Source organism: Pholcus phalangioides, unplaced genomic scaffold, assembly GCF_987345545.1.
Source record: "Pholcus phalangioides strain wild (caught in Gottingen) unplaced genomic scaffold, Ppha-v1.0 ptg000013l_1, whole genome shotgun sequence".
NCBI lineage: Eukaryota > Metazoa > Arthropoda > Arachnida > Araneae > Pholcidae > Pholcus > Pholcus phalangioides.
The window spans coordinates 8,752,380-8,772,565 of record NW_028301606.1 but is presented as its reverse complement, the minus strand read 5'-3'; the positions used below and the strand labels follow the sequence as shown (position 1 = coordinate 8,772,565).

At 34.7% G+C, this 20,186-nt stretch overlaps 1 protein-coding gene across 1 annotated transcript in view; it reads left to right on the top strand.

The window, feature by feature from the left end:
* Positions 1-3,800: 3,800 nt before the first annotated feature.
* LOC149078564 (diuretic hormone receptor-like) overlaps positions 3,801-20,186 on the top strand; it is a 99,158-nt gene continuing 82,772 nt past the window's right edge. Inside the window, exon 1 of the mRNA XM_089240683.1 lies at positions 3,801-3,990. Within this exon, the coding sequence (XP_089096809.1) occupies positions 3,897-3,990 (94 nt within the window). The 5' untranslated portion in view covers positions 3,801-3,896. The remainder of the gene's footprint in view (positions 3,991-20,186) is intronic.

Here is a 20,186-nt window from a genome sequence, read left to right as displayed (position 1 = left end):
TAGATGGCGCCTTCGTTCCCAACCGAACTCATTAATGACAGTAAATTGCAGTATAGCGATATGGCCGTTGAGTTGGTGTTTGATGAAGTAATAAGACGAAGCGAGCGCAACTTTGACAATATAAATACGTAAAGGCGTGTATACATTAGCGCGCGGATCATGCAATGTAAGCATTCGAAATTGGCTGTTCAGTAACTTGTACGGTGTTGTGAACGATTCTTGAGCTGTTTGAAAACTGGACCCACACCTGGAATCTGTTTTTTTTCAACGAACGCAAAGGAAGTTTATGTACTTACGAGAGGATTAGAACCGCTGCAGGAGGGTCGTACGCTACACGGTCGGCGCGCTAATGTGCATGTATACATGTCTTTAAGGGCCATACAGAAACTAAAGCCACATAGTCCGGCATGTACCGATTCGTTAGAAATTCCGCACAGGAATGTGTACGAGATGCATGTACGGTTAAGTTGTAACAGTATTTTCTTCAGTTGTTTTTATGAAAATTACGTGCCTTTTGTACAAAGGTATGTCGTATGAAAAGCACAGGTATTTCAACGAGAAAAAAAATTTCTCTGGTCATTTTTCTGGATGTGGCTTATTTAACGGAAATTACTTTTAGTGCCGGTTATAGTGATCTGGCAATACGTTCTGGGACATACTCAGGATCGACCTTATGGGGGGAGGGAAAGGGGCACAAAAGACTTGGAGGAGACAAGGAATTACTTCGAGAGAAATTTTGAGTTATTAGCCAATAAATAGCATTGAATTCAACAGAAATTGATTAAAATAGTATTTAAAAGTTATGTTTTTCGATATCTTAATTTATTACGAAAATATTAGATATTTAATGATATATTTTATTTTTCCTATCTTGAATATTTTAGAAAAATTAAATTTTTGGTTAGCTTGGGGGATGAGCTCTTAATGCCCTCCTCCGCACACACACCTCTTCCTAAATTGAATACCACTAACTTAATCTTGCATGCATCTCGTACACATTTCTCTGCGGAATTTCTAATGAATCGGTACATGCTGGAAAACGTGTTGTGAATGTATGCGTGTCTCTATATAACGTATTTATATTGTCAGAGTTGTGCTTGTTTCGTGTTATTGTTCTGGTGCTGCCATCTGTTTTCATATATTTAGCTGTGTAGATAGTAAATGCTTGAATTTTCATATTATGTAAGTATCATGTTGAAGGTCTGCTTGCTATCTGCAGAAAGACCTATTAAAATGATCGGCTCGCATTCGAATCTCGAAAATAAAAAAACCGCGGGAAAGCAACTTCAGCCGACCACCACCACTGTGACGCTAACGAGGTTCGAGATTCTCACGACGAGAATTAAGCACGATGCCCGCACAGTGGCGTGTACTGTAGGGCTTGGGGGGGGGTAGAGTAAATAAATACTCTTTCATGACTAAAATAATAATAAAAGCAACGGCAACGTATAAGGGAAAACGATACGCGTATAAAACTTTCAATTCTCAAAAATCGTGTTCGATTTAATGGATATGTACTGTATGTCCTCAATTAATATTGCCATGAAAGCGTCTCTACCTTGTAGTTTACGTTGATTTATTTTTTTTATTATCCCCATCGATTACTCTCAAACATTTTTAGTATCTCTAAACTCAAAAGTGACGCTAATTTCTCTTTCAACTCGAAGCGAAGTATACGTATGTTTTTATAAGAATTTTTACGAATGCGAGACGATGAATTTCTTTCCAATACTTCTTGGAGGATCTTTACTGAATAATTATAAAAATGCATGATTTTTATTTTCGCTTCTCATCGAAAATTTATGGTAAAACCTCTTTTTATCTTTAACGTTTTGTTTTTCCCCTCTCCTTCATGCTTATCGATTATTAACGAAGGCATTAAGATTCCGACTAATTCTGGGTGAATTTCACAACGGTTTATAGAAAGTAGTTAGTTCCATTTGATTATTAATGTAACTGGACGTTTGAGTATATTTTTGTGATAAAATATTTTATTCGAACAAAACAATTGTTTACCTTGTGGTAATTATCTGAAGACTGGTTGTGCATGGAGTTTATTAATGATCGGCAAATAATAATCCAAGGTGCTGTATATGAGTGCTATTGTGGGGTTTTTTTTTTAAATAAATTCCTTCAATGTATTTCGATTCATTTTCATCGCTGATGTTGTTTTTTTAACATTTTCGCTCTACTTGAAATCGTTATAAATGCAGTATCGTTATTAGTTTGGAAAATAGAGGAGAAAGTGTGTGCATTGCATGCAGTTAATGGTTAAATGCGTTGGTTCTCAACAGGAGCGGTTGAAGAGCTTTGTGACTCATGGGGCCAAACGGGGCGTTGCTGTATGAAAGATGCTAAATCTCAGGAAAAAATAGTTGCATATAAATTTAGAGACAATTTTTCGTCTGTAAAATTCAAACCATGGATGCATTGGATGTAACTGATTCCCAGAAAATATCTGTAATTTTTAATGCATTTTATCTAGCTTGGAATACCGTTGCGAGTTCTGGGGATATTTTAGCTGGCACTTCTTATACGCGGGGTGGGCACAAAAACTCTACATCTCGCTCTGGTGAGAATTTTTTCTCAAACTGCTCCCGATTCTCAACCTCTATGTCTCTCCGTAGAGATTATTTGGAGTTCACGCAGAATATCCTGCCAACTTGCTGATTCCGAGTGTGAAAGAAAGAGGGAAGCACTTATCGAACACATAATATGCATTCCTGGACAATAAACGTCACGTTTGTTATACAAAACATTTACAGTACTTTCCGGCTTGCATCAATTTATTAGAAATTCCTAAGAGCAATGTTTATAACGTATATGCGCAGTTTAGCAGTAGTAATCCTCAACCAATATCCTGTGAGATATAAACTGCTGTGCGCTAGGTTAGTTGATTCCGCACCAATAAGAACCGAGGGAAGATTGTGTTAATTTCCACGAGAACAACGGGCATAAATACTGCACTCAAACCTGTGGTCTAACAAGGGTGCAATAAAGAAGGGTTGCTCTGACATAGTAGCTTGTTGGCTGTTCCCTGATGCCAGGTGCTCGTTTGTAAAGCCCTGAAAACCCCAGGCTGACTAACCCCTCTCTTTGTACAAAGTGCGATGTCAATATTATCGCTACTAACCAAGCCAAAAAGCCAACAATCGCTTTTTGGCTTGGTTACCCAAAGTGGTGTGAGCCAATATTATCGCTATATAAAACTGCTGTTCCTTATTCCGTTTTTTTTAACGATTAGAAATCACTTTGAACTGAAAACTGCCACTCTAAAGCCGGGTCTACACCGGCCACGCTACGCGATCCTGGCGCTGAAACTAGTTTTGGAGGAGTGGCTATGTAAAATCGACCATTAAAATAGCCCGAGCAATGCCAGCTATCTTTAAAAACTGACTTTCCCCACGGGTCGAAACTGCATAGCACTGTGGGTGTGAATGCGGCTTAAGATGAAGAACGACAAGTCCTCTTGGTGCCTTACTCTTGGGCACTGGGTTCGTTGCTGTAATGCATGTGATCACATTATAATCAGATTTACTCGATGATACTTTTTGCGTGAAACCCAATATAGCATGATATAAGGAGATGCGACCAAGAGGTAAAAGCGATCAACAAGTTGAAGTTTAGCGCCAAAAAACTCTTCAATTCGCAAAAAGGTGTCCGCGCTCGCGCATTCCGCTATTCGACGCGCGCTTCTCTCGGTTCGCGGCGCTCTTCTATAACTACTATTGACTTCATTTCGTTCATTTGCTTCGAGTTCTGTGCTTGCTTGTTGAATCTCATCCCTCGCTCAACAAATGGCAACGAAACCTCCGGGAATTTCCACCGGTATTAAAAATAGAATTTCTCGTCTCCTCTCAGATAAATTTTAGAGAATTTTACCGGACTACACACAAATGTCGACCGCTATTATCGTGGACGGTTTGATCCCGGTTCTCGAAGAAAAAGAATGTTTTACATCATTTGTGGGAGAACAGTTCGGGTCCGAAGGTAAATTATTCATATAGTCACACAAATACAATCTTTTTGCAACATAAAATAGATTTCAAATTTATTTTCAAATCAGATTCTTATTTTACTTTTTATTTTGCTTCGTGAAATGCATTTATTAAATCAATGAAAATTCACAAAGTTTCGATATAGATTATTGAATGAAATCAATAAACCAAATACATAGAAAATTGTAAAAATTGCAATTTGCGAGAATAAACTTAATGAATTCTCGATACATATTAATTGCACTTTTAATGTGCTGATTATGTCATAGTTTTTATAAAATTAGATCTTGTTTAAAGCAAATTGTTGTATTGTGTGCATAGAAATTATTACACAATGCCATACTTCCCTGAGCTACAGAAGAGGGCTTCTAGGTAGGAAGTAAATGGACCCTAATTTCATGTAGGAAGATTGTTACCTAGAGCCTGGATGTCAACCTTTCACAGGGCGGTAGTCTACAGTATTGCCCTGCATGCTTCTGATAATACATACTTGTATTTTTTAGGATTGTGGATCTCGGATGATTCTTTTCTCCATTACGTCCAAAAATCACAAGCCTATTTCTCTTATTCATCTCGATTTTCAAAGAGATAATACGTTAATAGAATAACATATTTTGTTAAATTTTTTCTGACAAATGGAAGGAAATAATTCTGTTCTAGAAACATGAGCAGTTCTAGTACATCATTTATTATGTTCCAAAACTTGATTAGTACACCGGCAATATTTTTTTATCACACCAATAATATGGTGGCTTTTTCTCCACCGAAATATATCATAAAATTTTTACATTAAAAAATATTTATTAATAAATAATACTGCAAAAACATTCATAAATAAATTAAAAGAATAGTAAATATATAAAATTTTTAATGCTAATGATGTATAATATTTCTAAAAATAGATCTGATTTGAAAAAGCGAAAGAAAAGCAAATTTGTATCGCGCATAAAATTTAATATACACCAAACTTCCAAGGACGCAACTACGCAGGGGCAGCCGGGACTCCAAGCTTTTGGGGCAGGGACTTCTTGGTGTTTGATGTAGAAGGAATAGCATCCGGGCTCTAACCTTCCAGCAGTCCATAACGCAACCCTGCACACTTCCTATGGCAATGATTACTTTTATTTTTCGCACACAATAGACTATTTCCCCCCTACTAAATGCCCAAAACTATTCATCTCGGCTTTTATAGATATTGTAAAATTTTGCTTTTATTTTCTATTTTTAAATTTTTTAAAATTTATAGTTATTAGTACAGCACACAAAGCGCAAAGCGCAGAGAAAATCTAGCAAGGGATCCCATAGGATCCATACAGGTGAATACAAAAGTATTATGTGATCTACCCAGTATGGACATACATTATACATTATAGAGTTCTTTTATATATATTACTTTTTAGAAATTTTCTATAACTTTAAAATTCTTGAATGCTATTAATAATATGCAACAAATAAAGAAATAAAGATATTTTTTTAAATCAAATAAATAGAATAAAAGAGTATTCGATTTATTTCAACAAATGAGAAAAGAATTGTTTTTCAGAACCGATTCTGCTCTAGAAACACACACGAGAGCTTCAGTATAACCCATTATATTCTTCAAAATTTCATTAGTAATTCATCATCGGCTATATATATATATATATTGTCACACCCATAACGATATGCTGCGTTTTTTCACCGAAATGCATTATAAGAATTTCACATTATAGAACTCATGTAGTTAAATTTGTGGATGAAATTTCGATATGTGGGTATCCACACCGAGATCAAATAGTCTTTCAAAAATACGTATTGAATTTTAATTTTAAGAAATATGGTTTTCTTGTTGTACGATCGCAACATAGTTAATTTAAAAATAAATACGTATGGTCCCCGTCATGCTTGAAACACGAATGTGCACATTTTCACTCCCCCCCCCCCAGCTGGCTGAATACCTTATCTTGTATCTAAGTTTTGCCGGAAACACGTTACAAAACATTTTAGGAAAATAACTAATAGAGTAACATGATAGAGACAACAATAGAGTAAAATTTTAGCAAAACAACTAATAGAGTAACATTTTAGGAAACAACTAATAGAGTAAAATTTTAGGAAAACAACTAATAGAGTAACATGGGTAAAGTAAACATTCAGACTTCATTTCCCACGTTCTTTGTTTTTCAAGGACCCTGCACATTCGTACTTCTAGCATGGGGGGGGGGGTGATATGTAACAATAGGTAAATATTTCTCTGTTAAATTGTTATATGTCATGAAACTCTGTTAAGCAGTTGAGATATTTTGGTTGAAAAATATCGGAAGTCTTATATATATACCGAGTGCTCTAGAGTCAAGGGTTCGCCAGTAAACTACCATACGCCCTGTTAGCTATGCACCCTGTATACCAGTGGTTCTCAAGCTTTGGAAGCCCGCGGCCCGGTTTCATTTATTTTTGTAAGTGGAAGGTCCGGTCAAACACATGATTAACGGAACATGAATGGGGGAAAAGGAAACGGCAGATCAGTCGCGACCCGGTATGAATGATGTCACGGCCCAATACCGGGCTGCGGCCCGGTGGTTGAGAGAAACACTGCTGTATACTATATATATATTTATTTATTACGTATATCAAGGCGTATGGCATTTTACTGGCGAACAGTTGATCCTAGAGGCATACTTCCAATTAGAAAATAACGTATATTATAAAGCACAGGCGTACGTAGAATTTTCCCGGGGGGGGGGGGTTACGTTTATCCCCTGCAAAGTAACACTATAATCTCGGCTTGAGGTTTTCCGTACGCCAATGGTACTCAGATATGTCGTTCATGTTGCAAGGGATATTGTGTATGGTTACTTTCTTTAAAACCGAACCCGATCTATGCTGTATCGCCGTCGGGCAATTTTAGCATATCCCTAAGGTTGTATAGTAACTAGAATACAAATGTTAAGTTTTTATACGGACGGACACGCTGTGATTAAAAAATTCCACGTTTCCAAACGCAATATTCACAGAAATATTTGAATTCAAAAAACTAAGAAAAGTTGGGAAAAAACAGAATTAAATACAGGTAAACCGTTTTATTCACATTCAATGTTGTTGTTTTTTTTCAACTTTCCTCCGTTTTTTCGAATTCAGATATCTCAGCGAATATTGGACTTGAAAGCGTGGTATTTTTTATTGACATCAGGGCAGATACAGGGCAATAACTTTCTAATTGGGTTTTTTGGGCATACGGGGACGTATAAAAAGTTGACATTTTTATTTTAATAACTATACAAAACTCCTTGCAACATGAATGGCGAGAGTATGCGAATTCTACGCGTTATTTGGATTCATTTCCTAATTGGAAGTATGCCTCTGGGATCAACAGTTTGCCAGTAAAATACCACTCGCCCTGTTAGTTATGCACCCTATATATAAAGCAAAATATATGTTTAGAGTGCATCTCGCTTTTAACGTTTTTCAAAAAATCGTCATAAAAAAACGTTGTAAACGTAACGCTTTAAACGGGATGACTCCGAGGACCCCATTTGGCCCGTAGGCTATGGGTTGAGTATGTGTGCTGTAGAACTTCGATAGTCTTAGCATTGAGAACTCTTAAAAGTGTAATCGACTCGGTCGATTTCCTACCTGACGGAGTGATTTGAATTTTAAACGTAATCCCTCAACAAGAGAGAGAGAATCGATTTTTTGCAGTTCCCCCCCCCCACGCAGTCTGATTTGTTTCATTGTAGGTGATGGGAGGGGGGATTTAGAAACTTCTCAAACGTTATTCAAAACTAACTAACCAATAATCATATGTAAAACTTAAGTACAATTTGATTTAGAAATCTAAAAGGTTGATTAAAAATGTGTTGTTTCGCCTGCCAGAAAAGAAATGCTGTTGACTTGAAACATTAATTTCTGAGTTAATGAATATTAGAGATATGTTTTTTTAATTTGTTTTGTTTGGAAAAATTTATGCATTACGTCATTAGTTAAACGAAATTTATCCTTGTTGAACTCAATTATATAGAAATTTGATGCAGTCAAATATCGGTTAATTTTTATTTTCGTAAATGAACAAATATTGTTTCGAGTCAGTTTAAGTTTCGATTTCAAGCGCATCTAAATAAATTAGCTTTGTTTTAGCGTCATCTATCGGTGACTTTAAATATTACATTATAATTATATATATATATACGCATAAATTCTGGTAATATTTTTTCACATTCTATCGCTTTTTTCATGCGGAACATAAATTTCTCAATAATTTAAATAAAAATTAATTATTTGTATAAGTTGTGCTCACTTATATGTAAAATAATCGGATACAGTGAAATATCGTTTAATACGATGTTTCTTCTGCTTTCATGAGCGTGAACAACAAAAATAACGTTAAAAAGTTTGATGCCCGTTCATTGTAATCGTATTTCTAGTGTTTATTATAATTGAATATAGGAATGTTTTTCTGTGATATATACTTATATATTGTTTATATTGGGATGATGTATTTTGGCTATATTTGACATCCATATCTTTTATGGGCATCTTTTTCAGCCACCTTGTTGTTTAGTTTGCCTGTTTGTTGTGGCATTTGTATTTAAAGCAGGGCTGGACTGATTGCCCGACATCCCCAGGGCATATAAAAATGTCATCTGCTAAGTGGAATGACACTAAATAAAAGGGGCATATATATATATATGCACCCCAACACACACACACACACACATATATATATATATATATATGTTAGGGTTCGACTACTGCTACTAAACCACACATGCACCTCGTCCATATTCTTCTCCGGAACTTCTAAAGAACTACGTGAAGGTACACATTGGAACGTGCATGTACGTGTCGTGAACCTGACCTGAAGTTTGTTTGTGTGTAATGCTTGTTATGTGTAATGTGTCATCTACCATCAATTTTTCTAACTTTGAGTGAAGTGTGATTGATTGAAGAATTGTGCCGTTGTAGGCGTGTTGTTCCCTGTGGTGAGACTATTTAATGGGGTGATCGGCTCGCATTTCCGTACCGAAGTTGAGAAACGTCGGGGGGTACGACTGTATGGTATGGAGGGGACGCTATGCAGCGTGTGGACATCCTACTTAAATTACAGTCCGTCTCAAAAGTTCAGACACTATGAACTTTTAACTGCACCATGGATACCGTTTTAAATTTAAATTTTTTTTCTTTTTGCTTGTGATCAGAAGGCAAAAACCTGCTTTAAGTTTCTGTCATTGTCAAGGAAAATAAGTTTTGGATTTTTTAAACCCAAAATTTCGAAAAATAGCTGTTTCAAAAGCTTAGAAAAACTGCCGATTGTTTGCAACTTACAAAGATTGCGTCTATATGGCATATCAGAGATGTAATAGTAGCTATCGGACGGGTTTTCATTTAAAGAAAAATTGTCTAAGTCGTCGCATATTTTGTGCGATGAAATTCTCCGAGTATTTCATCTAAAAGCAAAAAAAAGAAAGGCTTTAAAAGGCATTGCTATTGCTTTGAGCAGGTCGGAATCTGACGTGCGTTGATCTAACGTGTCTCCCCAAAAGCCAAAACCTGGTTATGGTGGGTAACGCAGTACAAGTTTATGCGGACTTCAATGCAAAAAAAATGACCTTTATGAAATTATGAAGGACCCTGAAAATTTCAACATATACAGTTCTTACATAGATCCGAGAGGCTTGTATTTAATTTAAAAGAAAAATTGGTGAGGAAATCGCCTGTCACAAGGAAGCACCAAAGGGAGATGGAGAAGAGAAACCGAAATGGGCATGAAATCATGTTTTATGTAGACAAATAGCTTGGTATCGTTTTAAGTAGTGCAAAAAATTAAATTCACATGTTCCAGACTGATATTTCCAGCAGACAGTCAGGCAGTGCCGTCTTAACGCATGTGCCCACGCGGGCACGACCCGGGGGACTCAAGAGAAAAAGGACCTCACAAAAATGAGATCCGATTGCAATTTTCTAGAATTTACCAGGAAGGGCCTCAGAAAAACCACTTGGCCCGGGGGCCCATTATGTTTTTAAGATGGTCCTGCAGTAAGGTGGAGCTTCGATAACGGTATGGGCAGCATTTGCTTCTAATGGTCATGGTTCCTTAACTTTTGAAATTCGTCGCCAAAACTCTGATGCTTAAAGGAGATCCTCGAGAACACATTTTGCTACTGATTGAAAAAGATTTATGAGGACCAAACTTGACATTTTCAACATTATAACGTGTCTATTCAAAGATCTTCTGGCACAAAAAAAAAACTCTTTAATCGTGAAAATGTATTTGTTTTAGACTGGCCATCGACGAGTCCTGACCTGAATCCTATTAGGAATGTATGGGACATACTTACGATGTATGTGTTTGCAAATGAAATGCAGTATTCGACTGTAAATGACTTGAAGAGCTCTATCGAGGAAGTTTGGTACAGTTTTGATGTTGAAACCCTACATAATTTAATTAGATCCATAGAGGATAGTATGGTTGAGGTTGTTAGAAAAAAAATGAAAAGTCTATTAACTATTAAAACCTTGTAACTTCTGTAAATTTGAATTTTCTCTAAACTTTTGAGACATCCATTTTTTGTATTTTCGATACTATAAATGTTCTGAATGTTCTCTTGTAGAAATTTTTTTCTATAAATGTAGAAATGCTTCAGGTATTATCTATTAAAATGTGCTAATTTTAATCACCGTATTTCCTTGTTATTTCAAGAAAAGTGCGTTATCTGAACTTTTGATATAGACTGCATTATTTTTAATTATACATATTTATTTTTTTTATTTCCTATGTACAGTAATACCCCTCTTAGCGCACACCCCTCTTTTATTGCCAAATAACAATTTCCCATTATATAACGAAAGTATGCATTTGTAATGCCTGATTAACAGCCACCCCTCTTATGCGGATGAATTTATTTGCCCCGTTGTTGTCCGTAAAAGAGAGGTTTTACTCTATCACAAATTATTATAAATTGGTATTTTAGTATTTTTTTGGTATTTCGCTACGTCGCTATAATAAAACTGACCACAGCGACGATGACCACCTGAAGTTGTAGGGTACCGATATTCTCATCAGCAATTTTTGATAGAATAGTTCAAAGAAAATACTACTTTTGCATATAAAAAAGATACGGTTCATGTATTCGTACCGTGCAGGGCGTTTGCATGTCATCAAATAAACAATTCAAGTTTTTCGAAAAGTTGGGAAAGAAAAATAAAAGTATTGCTCATGAAAATGAAATATCGTAGTTTCTATTCTCGATCCCGGAAACTGGATTCATTCCAGTAACAGGAGATCTGAAATAAAGATTTTTTTTAAAAAAAACGTCATAAAACTACGAACATCGAGGGAGGGGGGGCCCTAGAGTGTAAACAGAGAAAATACTTTTGGATAAGGGATCGAGTGCAATAAATAGGGAATATCCGAGTGAAGAGATGGAATGAATGATGTCAAAGACACGTAGAATCTCAGATATTCAGAATATAAATAACTCATTGGATTTCAGAATAAAACCTTCGATGTAGTAGAATTAATTCTATGTAAAATTTTAGCGTGCGTGTGTGTTACACTTTTTTTTTTCAAAATGTGAAATATGTTCCTTTTTGACCATTAAGAACAATGTGGTTTATACATTTACACACCGACAAAAATGATACTAATACAGTAAAACCTCTCTTTGTGGAACGGTGGGATAAGAAATTCGTCCGTGTAAAAGAGAGGGTGGCCGTTAATCAGGGGTTTGAAATGAATTCTTTTATAATGCAAGGGAAAATTACTATTTGGCCGTTAAAGAGGGGTGACCGTATCTTAGGGGGTGGTGTTTGTTAAGAGGGGTTATACTGTATCTAAGTGGGTTGGATGCGCAATCTTGACTTTCCGTGCTTTCCTATGGGAAAAAGTCTCCTTCCTTTAAGGAATACTGAAAAATATTCTATTCACTTTAGACATTCAATTTTTTTCTCTCAAGTACAGTAAAACTTTTCTTTTGCGGACACCAGCGGGACAAAAAAATTCGTCTGTAAAACAGCGGTGATCCTTAATCAGGGGGTTTGAAATGCATACTTTTATTATATAAGGGGAAATTATTATTATTATACAAGGGGGAATTATTATTATACAAGGGGAAATTATTATTATACAAGGGAGAATTATTATTATATAAGGAGAAATTATTATTTATTATACAAGGAGAAATTATTATTTATTATACAAGGAGAAATTATTATTTATTATACAAGGAGAAATTATTATTTATTATACAATGTGAAATTATTATTTATTATACAATGTGAAATTATTATTTATTATACAAGGTGAAATTATTTAAGAGGGTGACCGTATCTGAAGGGGCTGTCCGTTAAGAGGGTTTCACTGTGCTATAGATATTTTTATACAATTTAACGAGAGCGTTTATGGTTTTAATATTTCTTTTTTTTTGTATGGAATTTTAAGTTCAACAACGTGCAGGTTTTCCAAAAATCAGTAAAATTTACTTCTACTTTGCGCCATAAAATTTCTTTAACTCATTTTAATAAGAACTCTTCGCGTTACAGTATGTAACACTTTAGTGTTGAGAGATACGCAGAAGTTTCAAGACATTTGAACAAGTGTTGTTTGGAAAAAAATGTTCCTTATCTGACAAAAAAACTCGGCTTTAGGAAAACAGAATTTTAATGGGAAACATTAGCATATATAATGCCTGCCAGCGGTTTATATTGAAATATGTTGAAAATACTTCTAACTCAGGTAAAACTGAATCTCAGACACAGATGACAAAAATATTATAGTATTTGAAAATTGAAAAATTCAAAAAAATGTTGTTTTTTTTTACATTTTGCGTGCACTAACCCCCTTAAGAAAAGGTATAATTATTTTGCTAATGATGTACTGAAAAAATTGTACAGTTAAGATGAAATTAATCGTTAATAATAATTTTTTAATGTAATCAACGTACAATTTTTGTAACAACGAAAAATTTTAACTTACGTGTAATCAGTTATCTTCTATTTTAGATAAAAATATATCGTATGTTAACGTGTTAAGGAGCCCCCCGAGTTTTTGGGCTTAAAATTTGGAAAAAAATTGAAAAGATATATAATATGAAAAGATATCCATGTACAGAGTAAAACCTCTTTTTTACGGACACCAACAGGACAAAAATATTCGTCCATACTCTGCAAAAAAAGGGGTGACCATTAATCAGGGGTTTGAAATACATACTTTCGTTATATATTGGAAAATTATTATTTGACCGTAAAAGAGGGTTGTCGTCTGCAACTGAGGAGTGCCGTTAACAGAGGTTACATTGTATAAAACACGCCCTCTATTTTTGGACCAAATTTTTGGCTACAGCAACGTTCCTTAACCTGGAGGTACATGAACCCCCCCCCCCCCTCCCCGCTTTCGGTCTTGGGATATTCAAAGAGGGCAAAGATGAAAATCAAATGGAAGAGGGAGCCATGTTTCCTTCGTGTCGTGCCTCTGTTCTCGGCACTTGAATTGATATTTTATTATTTAATATTTCTATGTTGTACGATAAATTTCATATTTAGTTTCTCGAAAATTGTCTTCATTGATGGAAAAGCAAATATAGGCATCGGAAGTGTTGTAAACCTCTAAAATTATGGGGTTTTTTCCCCCTTCAAAAAACGTAAGCGCTGCATGTGAATAGGTCAAGTAATACGGTAAATTAAATTTGTACGTCAGTTATATCTGGTGTTCACTCTTACCGTTGTTCAATAACTATTTCCTAATCAGTTAATCGTGGGGGGAAAAAACTGCATTTTATAAAACTTATATTATTAAGTTTTTACTCTTATTTACTAAGTTTTCTAAATAATCATTATTAATCATTAATATTTATTACATCATTGTTACATTTTACATGAATGTCTTACATTATTATTACATATCACATTAATAGTATCACATGTAATAACGAATTTTTGAAAAAAGCAAAAAAAAAAAAATTAATAAAACCACACCAATGAAAAATTTAAACCATAAAATGCTTAAAAACTTGATGTAAAAAAAAAATATTATACATCTCACACATTTCATAGTCACACATTTCATTTCAGAGTAACTAGTACAATCACATTGAGTAACTAGTACAATCACATTGAGTAACTAGTACAATCACATTGAGTAACTAGTACAATCACATTGAGTAACTAGCATAATCACATTGAGTAACTAGCATATCACATTGAGTGACTAGCATAATCACATTGAGTAACTAGCATAATCACATTGAGTAACTAGCATAATCACATTGAGTAACTAGCATAATCACATTGAGTAACTAGTAAATTCACATTGAGTAACTAGTAAATTCACATTGAGTAACTAGTAAATTCACATTGAGTAACTAGTAAATTCACATTGAGTAACTAGTAAATTCACATTGAGTAACTAGCATAATCACATTGAGTAACTAGCATAATCACATTGAGTAACTAGCATAATCACATTGAGTAACTAGCATAATCACATTAAGTTATAACAATATTACATTAAGTTATAGCATAAAGTTGTAGAGTTTGATCATTTCTCGATTTCTGAAGTTCTAATGACATTGGGAATCGCTGCGTCGAAACGGCGGCGTCCAATCAGCCGATGTCCAAACGGCACGGACCAAATGTCCCGCGTCTAAACTTAATGCAGCACTGGGTAAAACTTTTAGTAAAAATTTCTCCATGCATAATACGTGAAAAAAAAATCCAATCTCAAAAAAATCAAAAACAAAGCTGCCAACCATGTTCAATAGAAGAAGATGCCACTTCAATTCGAACGAGACGAGAGATCAAAGGATTGGCATTAAACAGCTGCGTTATAAACACAACACAAGACTACTCAGCGAGACTAATCGAAAATAAAAGACTATTCTGTCTAACTATACGAAGATAGGTCTCCAAAGCAACGGAAAAGCAGCAGCATGTGGTCCGGCGATTCTAAATTTATTCCATTCTAGCACGAAAGGACGCGCCAGAGGGGGTAAAATTGGACCTGTCATGTCCAATTTACCATCACAACATACTTTCCTCACATTACTAAGTTCCAGAATTAAGAGCTATAACCTGGAACTGTTTTTGTTGGACCGGAATAGGGTTGGCAGTAGTACTTTGAAGCGACAAAAGCAAATCAAATTGAGATTCTGAAAATACTTAAAGATCATTTTATCAATAAAAAAAATCTCTCCTCTGAATTTTTTTTTTTGAGAGAGAAGAAATAGACAAATAAATATGACCAGAGCCGGGGGATAAAACACTGTAAAAGTTTGATAAAAGATTTTTTTTATGAAACTTACATAGTGTAATCCCGACTTAAAAGAGACCGCCCCAAAGTACATCAGAGGGGCTGACATTAGAAAAGACCTGAAGATTCCAACCTTCCTCAGCTTCATCCAACAAATCTCAGAGGATCACTTTGAAAGGATGAGGAACTCAGAATACGAGCATCTGAGAGAGCTGTTCGATTACAACCCACGTCAAAGACTAAAATTTCTCAGGCCTCAAAACGTTCTGCACGTGCCATGGTCGGTACGTTAGGGTCAGAATTACTGAGCTGTATAATCTTCGTCTATCTACCATAATATTTTTGTACTTTTATCTTGCTATCGAAATTATCGATCAACTCCATTGCATAGAGTAACATTGGGGTTAAATGTCCATGACTGATCTTGCACTGCACCAATTTGTATAATTTCGGCTAACACATTTGTTTTTCTATTACTTCTTTTGTGCGTTAGATTTATTTTTTATTATTATTTTCTCATTAATGCATTATGTAGCATTTTGGTGATTTATACATAAGTGATTTCATTTTTGTGTCCATTATAATACTTGTATTTATCGCATAATATATATATATATTATATATATATATATATATATATATATTTTTTTTACTACTATTGATTTTACCGATCAACTCTATTGCATAGCGTAACATTTTGATAAAGTTTGGCTGATCTTTGTGTATTTTGCTATTCTGATGGTAGCATTTATCGGACTGTATGATTTTTTTTTCTATTAACTTACAAGCACTTTACACACACACGCACAAACTTGTCTATAACCCCCTTCATAGCTAGCAAGAGCAGTCTGTAAATCGCCAGGCAGTCCCTTTGGGCTGGGCAGCGACGAGAAAAATTAAATTCTGTCTGTCTGTCCGACTTAAAAGAGAATTAGCGTGTGCGATATTTTAACCAGGCAGTGTGTACAGCAGGGGTGCGCAACCTGTTCAGTCCGTGTGCCAGATATGCGGTGTTTTTGCTGCTCGCGGGCGAGAAACTTGTGCATGTAGGGTGGTTGTATGACTTTTGCCTTTTACGGGACATCCCCGTAATTTTGGCCATTTCAACTTTTTTTCTAAAATCGCCTACTTTTCCCCCCTCATTTTCAACGAGACTTAGTTGAATTTTTGAAATCACCGATTGTTAATATTTTTATGACTTACAAAATTATATTAATATACGACCCTATCGTAATTAATTATACTCATAATAAATGTATTAATTTTACATATTTGTCAAACATACTACAAGCTTTACTTTGACAACTATAAAGCCTTTGGCAACTTTTTTAACGATAATTGACAACTTTACTTACCCTCTGATAATTTTTTAGCTGTAATTGGTGACTTTGTTTGACTTTGATAATTTTTGTGGCTGTAATCAGCATTTGACAATTTTTTTGCTGAAATTGGCTATATCCCATATGAATCCCGATCCTATATTTTTAGGAAGGAAATATGTTCAGTATATGCATTTATCGTGTTGTATAAACTTATTTCTACCGGCCGGTTGGAACCACTTGGCGGGACGCATTTAGTTCGCGGGATGGAGGGTGTGGGCCCCTGTACAATATGCCCTTACGGAAAATATGATAAATCTGGTGATTTACCGAATGTTATCATGCATATTCACAGATCATCTTTGTAAGTTTTTTGTAAATTTATCATATTTTCTGGAGATTGTGTACAATATCCAGCTCACGTGCTGGTAAATTTGAGAAATCGTCAATGAAATTTTTCTCAATTTTATCGAGAATCATGCGTTTACGTCTAAGATGATGAATTCGCTCGGTAATGTTGGTTACGTGTTTTCGCATGTTCATACATGTGAAGAAAACCCCCATTACAAGAGATAATAATTTTTATTTTTTCAACATTTATTTGAATTTAATTTAGTTTATGTGACAAAATACATTCAGTACGTATTTTGCCATTACCCATAAGTGCAGTTCACATGGTCATGATGTATTTTAATTTATTCAATACATCCCCGGTTGAAGTAAAAAATATCACTTTCCTAATACATAACTATCGTCAACTGGAGTCACTTTGCCCAGTTTTGAAAAAAAAGTTTTTTCGCAGTGTAAAAAACTTACTTGGTTGATCGTTTGTGGCGCTGCAGTCATCAAGGCATTTGCTTTACACATAAATCAGACGACCTGAGGTTTCGGGTCGTTTCCTGATAAGGGATATTGCCAATAAGCTGACTTTGCGACGAGATTCAATATCAAGAAAAATATCAAGACCTCAACCCTTCATTTATGCACCCTTTTTGATAACAAAGCGAGTTCCATCAGTTATTATTATTATTAGATGTAATGAAGATTGTAAAGCAATTGGAGAGAGAACAAAACGATATGAACCTCTCCTCTAAATATACAAAGTACAGATGACAGGATACAGGGGGAAAAATTGGAAAGAAAAGTCACATTCCTATTTGGGGAATCGAACCACCAACTCCGCACTTTCCGTCAGAGCACGCGCCAGGAAAATGCGAGGTTGGTGGTTCGATTCCCCAAATAGGAATGTGATTTTTCTTTCCAATTATCTTCGCTCGGTATCCAGTCTCATCTGTACTTCGTATAATTGAAGAGAGTTTTGGTTATGCACTTTACCTGAAGATTTTGATTTTAGTGGGCATTGTCATGTTCCATGGGAAATTTGTCCACATTTTTTCTATGTATAATTGTCATTTTGTCTCTGACTACCAACTAGAAAGGTATAACCAGATGAAATCTTATAAGGTAAATATAAACTGAAACTATTCAGCATCTTGAAAAAAAACTGAAGTTTATTTCGAACACGAGATTCGCTCTTATAAAAAGAACCAATATACACAGAAAACAATTTGACTTTATTGATTTGTTCCAGGGCATACTCATGACATTTCTTAAGGAGCCATTCAACTTGTAACTTTTACTGTTTGAACCAGTATGTTTTCCTTTCGATTCAGGATATTTTTTCGTCTCAATATTCAGATTTCACGTATTTTCTAAAGATAATGCGTGCCTTTGAGCTTTGGACCATGCGTGTGTTAAGTTGTTTCCTCAGTATATCCATTCATACTGCAGTGAAGTCATTGATTCAGTAGTTTTTTTTAAATTATTTTTTTCCTCGTTCTCTTCGAAATTCCTTTTTTCGAGAAAGCTTACATCCTTACAGCAACAAGTGAATTTTTAATGCATATTAGCTACCTAATTCGAACTTATACGTGCACTTTTCAATTTATCGTAATGTTTTGTGGACTCGCTTTAAGGAAGAGCCATAGTTAAGTCATGTTTCAAAAATAAAATTTCATTGAATTTTTTTGCGTTATTTTGTTGTCATTACAGTTCTCACGACACCCGTTGGGTCACATTGTCTCAAATCCACTCCATCCTTGTTATACATACAAACCAGGTGGTGGGCAAAGTCACCCCATTATGTGGTGGGTGACTTTGTCCACCCTGTTTTTATTTTTTTCATAAAAAGAGAGAATTTTTTTACCCATGAAAATAAAAATTACATAAATCATATCAACGAACCATGAACCAAACACAAAAATTTTATTTTCCACTCTTAACCAAAGGGTTGAATGAAAATTTTTAATTTCAATTTTAAAACTTGGCAGTCACTCACCCCAGTTGACGGCGCTTTCTTTGTGATTCAAACTAAAGCAATTTCAAACTTCAAGGTAAAAAATAAGAAATGCAAACAGAACATTCTAAGAAATTAGCGAAATCACAGTCGCAAATCTGAAACAAACAAACAGTCATTGTCGTTAATTGGGACGTCTAGCAGCAAATTCTAAATATGAAATGGAAAGAACATTTCCTCACAAGCTTATGTAGAAAGGAAATTCTGAATTTTTATCTTCAAACTGACTGCAGTAACGAACGTTTAATGAATACTTTACACATATGCAGAGGTTATGCATTTAAGAATTATACGACTAGTAAGAACATTTAAAAGTGTTTACACACAATAAGTTTTCTCTCTATCATATAATCACATATAAGCTGGCGAATATGAATTGAGATTTATCGCCGAAGGGAGAAAAAATTAAATTTCTGGGGATATTTGCGTCCGACATTATTCTTTCTTAGTCATTTACTGTTGACAATTGTGATAATGATGATACTTCTACCATCAAGATTGCCTAATTTTTAGTGTCTCAAAACATATGCTAGATTTTTACTTTCTTAGGACATCATTTAAGATTCCATCAGCGTTTCTTACGGAAACTCTCTCTCTCTCTTAGATATTGTCGTTCATCCGCACTGAATTTAACCTCATTAATCATTTCCAATTTTATCTCTAAAATTCACAAATAAGTCCCTAACATTAAGGAAAAAAAAGAACAATTAACACATTTGGAATCGAATTTCATACGTTTTGTTCCTTTTACGTACTTCCAGAAATCAAACATTTCGTAAACCCCGATGTCTCTCTGACGAGTGTTTAAATTTTAACGTTCGACGAAAAACAACTATTTTTAATATAAATGAAATTAACAATCATATTTCAGTTGAATTTTTTTATATACGTGATTTTGATCGATCAAATAGCTTATGTTATAGATTTTACTGTGAATGTGATATATAAATCGGTTATTATATGTAATAACCTGTTATTATGCGTACTTACTAATCGTTTTGTGGAGTTTGATCGTTTTTTTCACGTATACTGGCGAATATGCGTAATATCCAAGAGTCATTGGTAAATTTGATAATTACTAAATAAAATATCACCTTTGCCGGAGATTATACATAAGAAAGCAAGTGGCGTTGGCAAATTTGATAAATACTTGAAATTTATCGAATTTATTTGTGATTACGTAGCGTAATTGGTGAATTTGATAAATATGGAAAATAATTCCAAATGAGTCTGGTAAGTGTGATAAATATAGTCGGACCCCGATATAATGATAACAAATTTTACGATCGTAC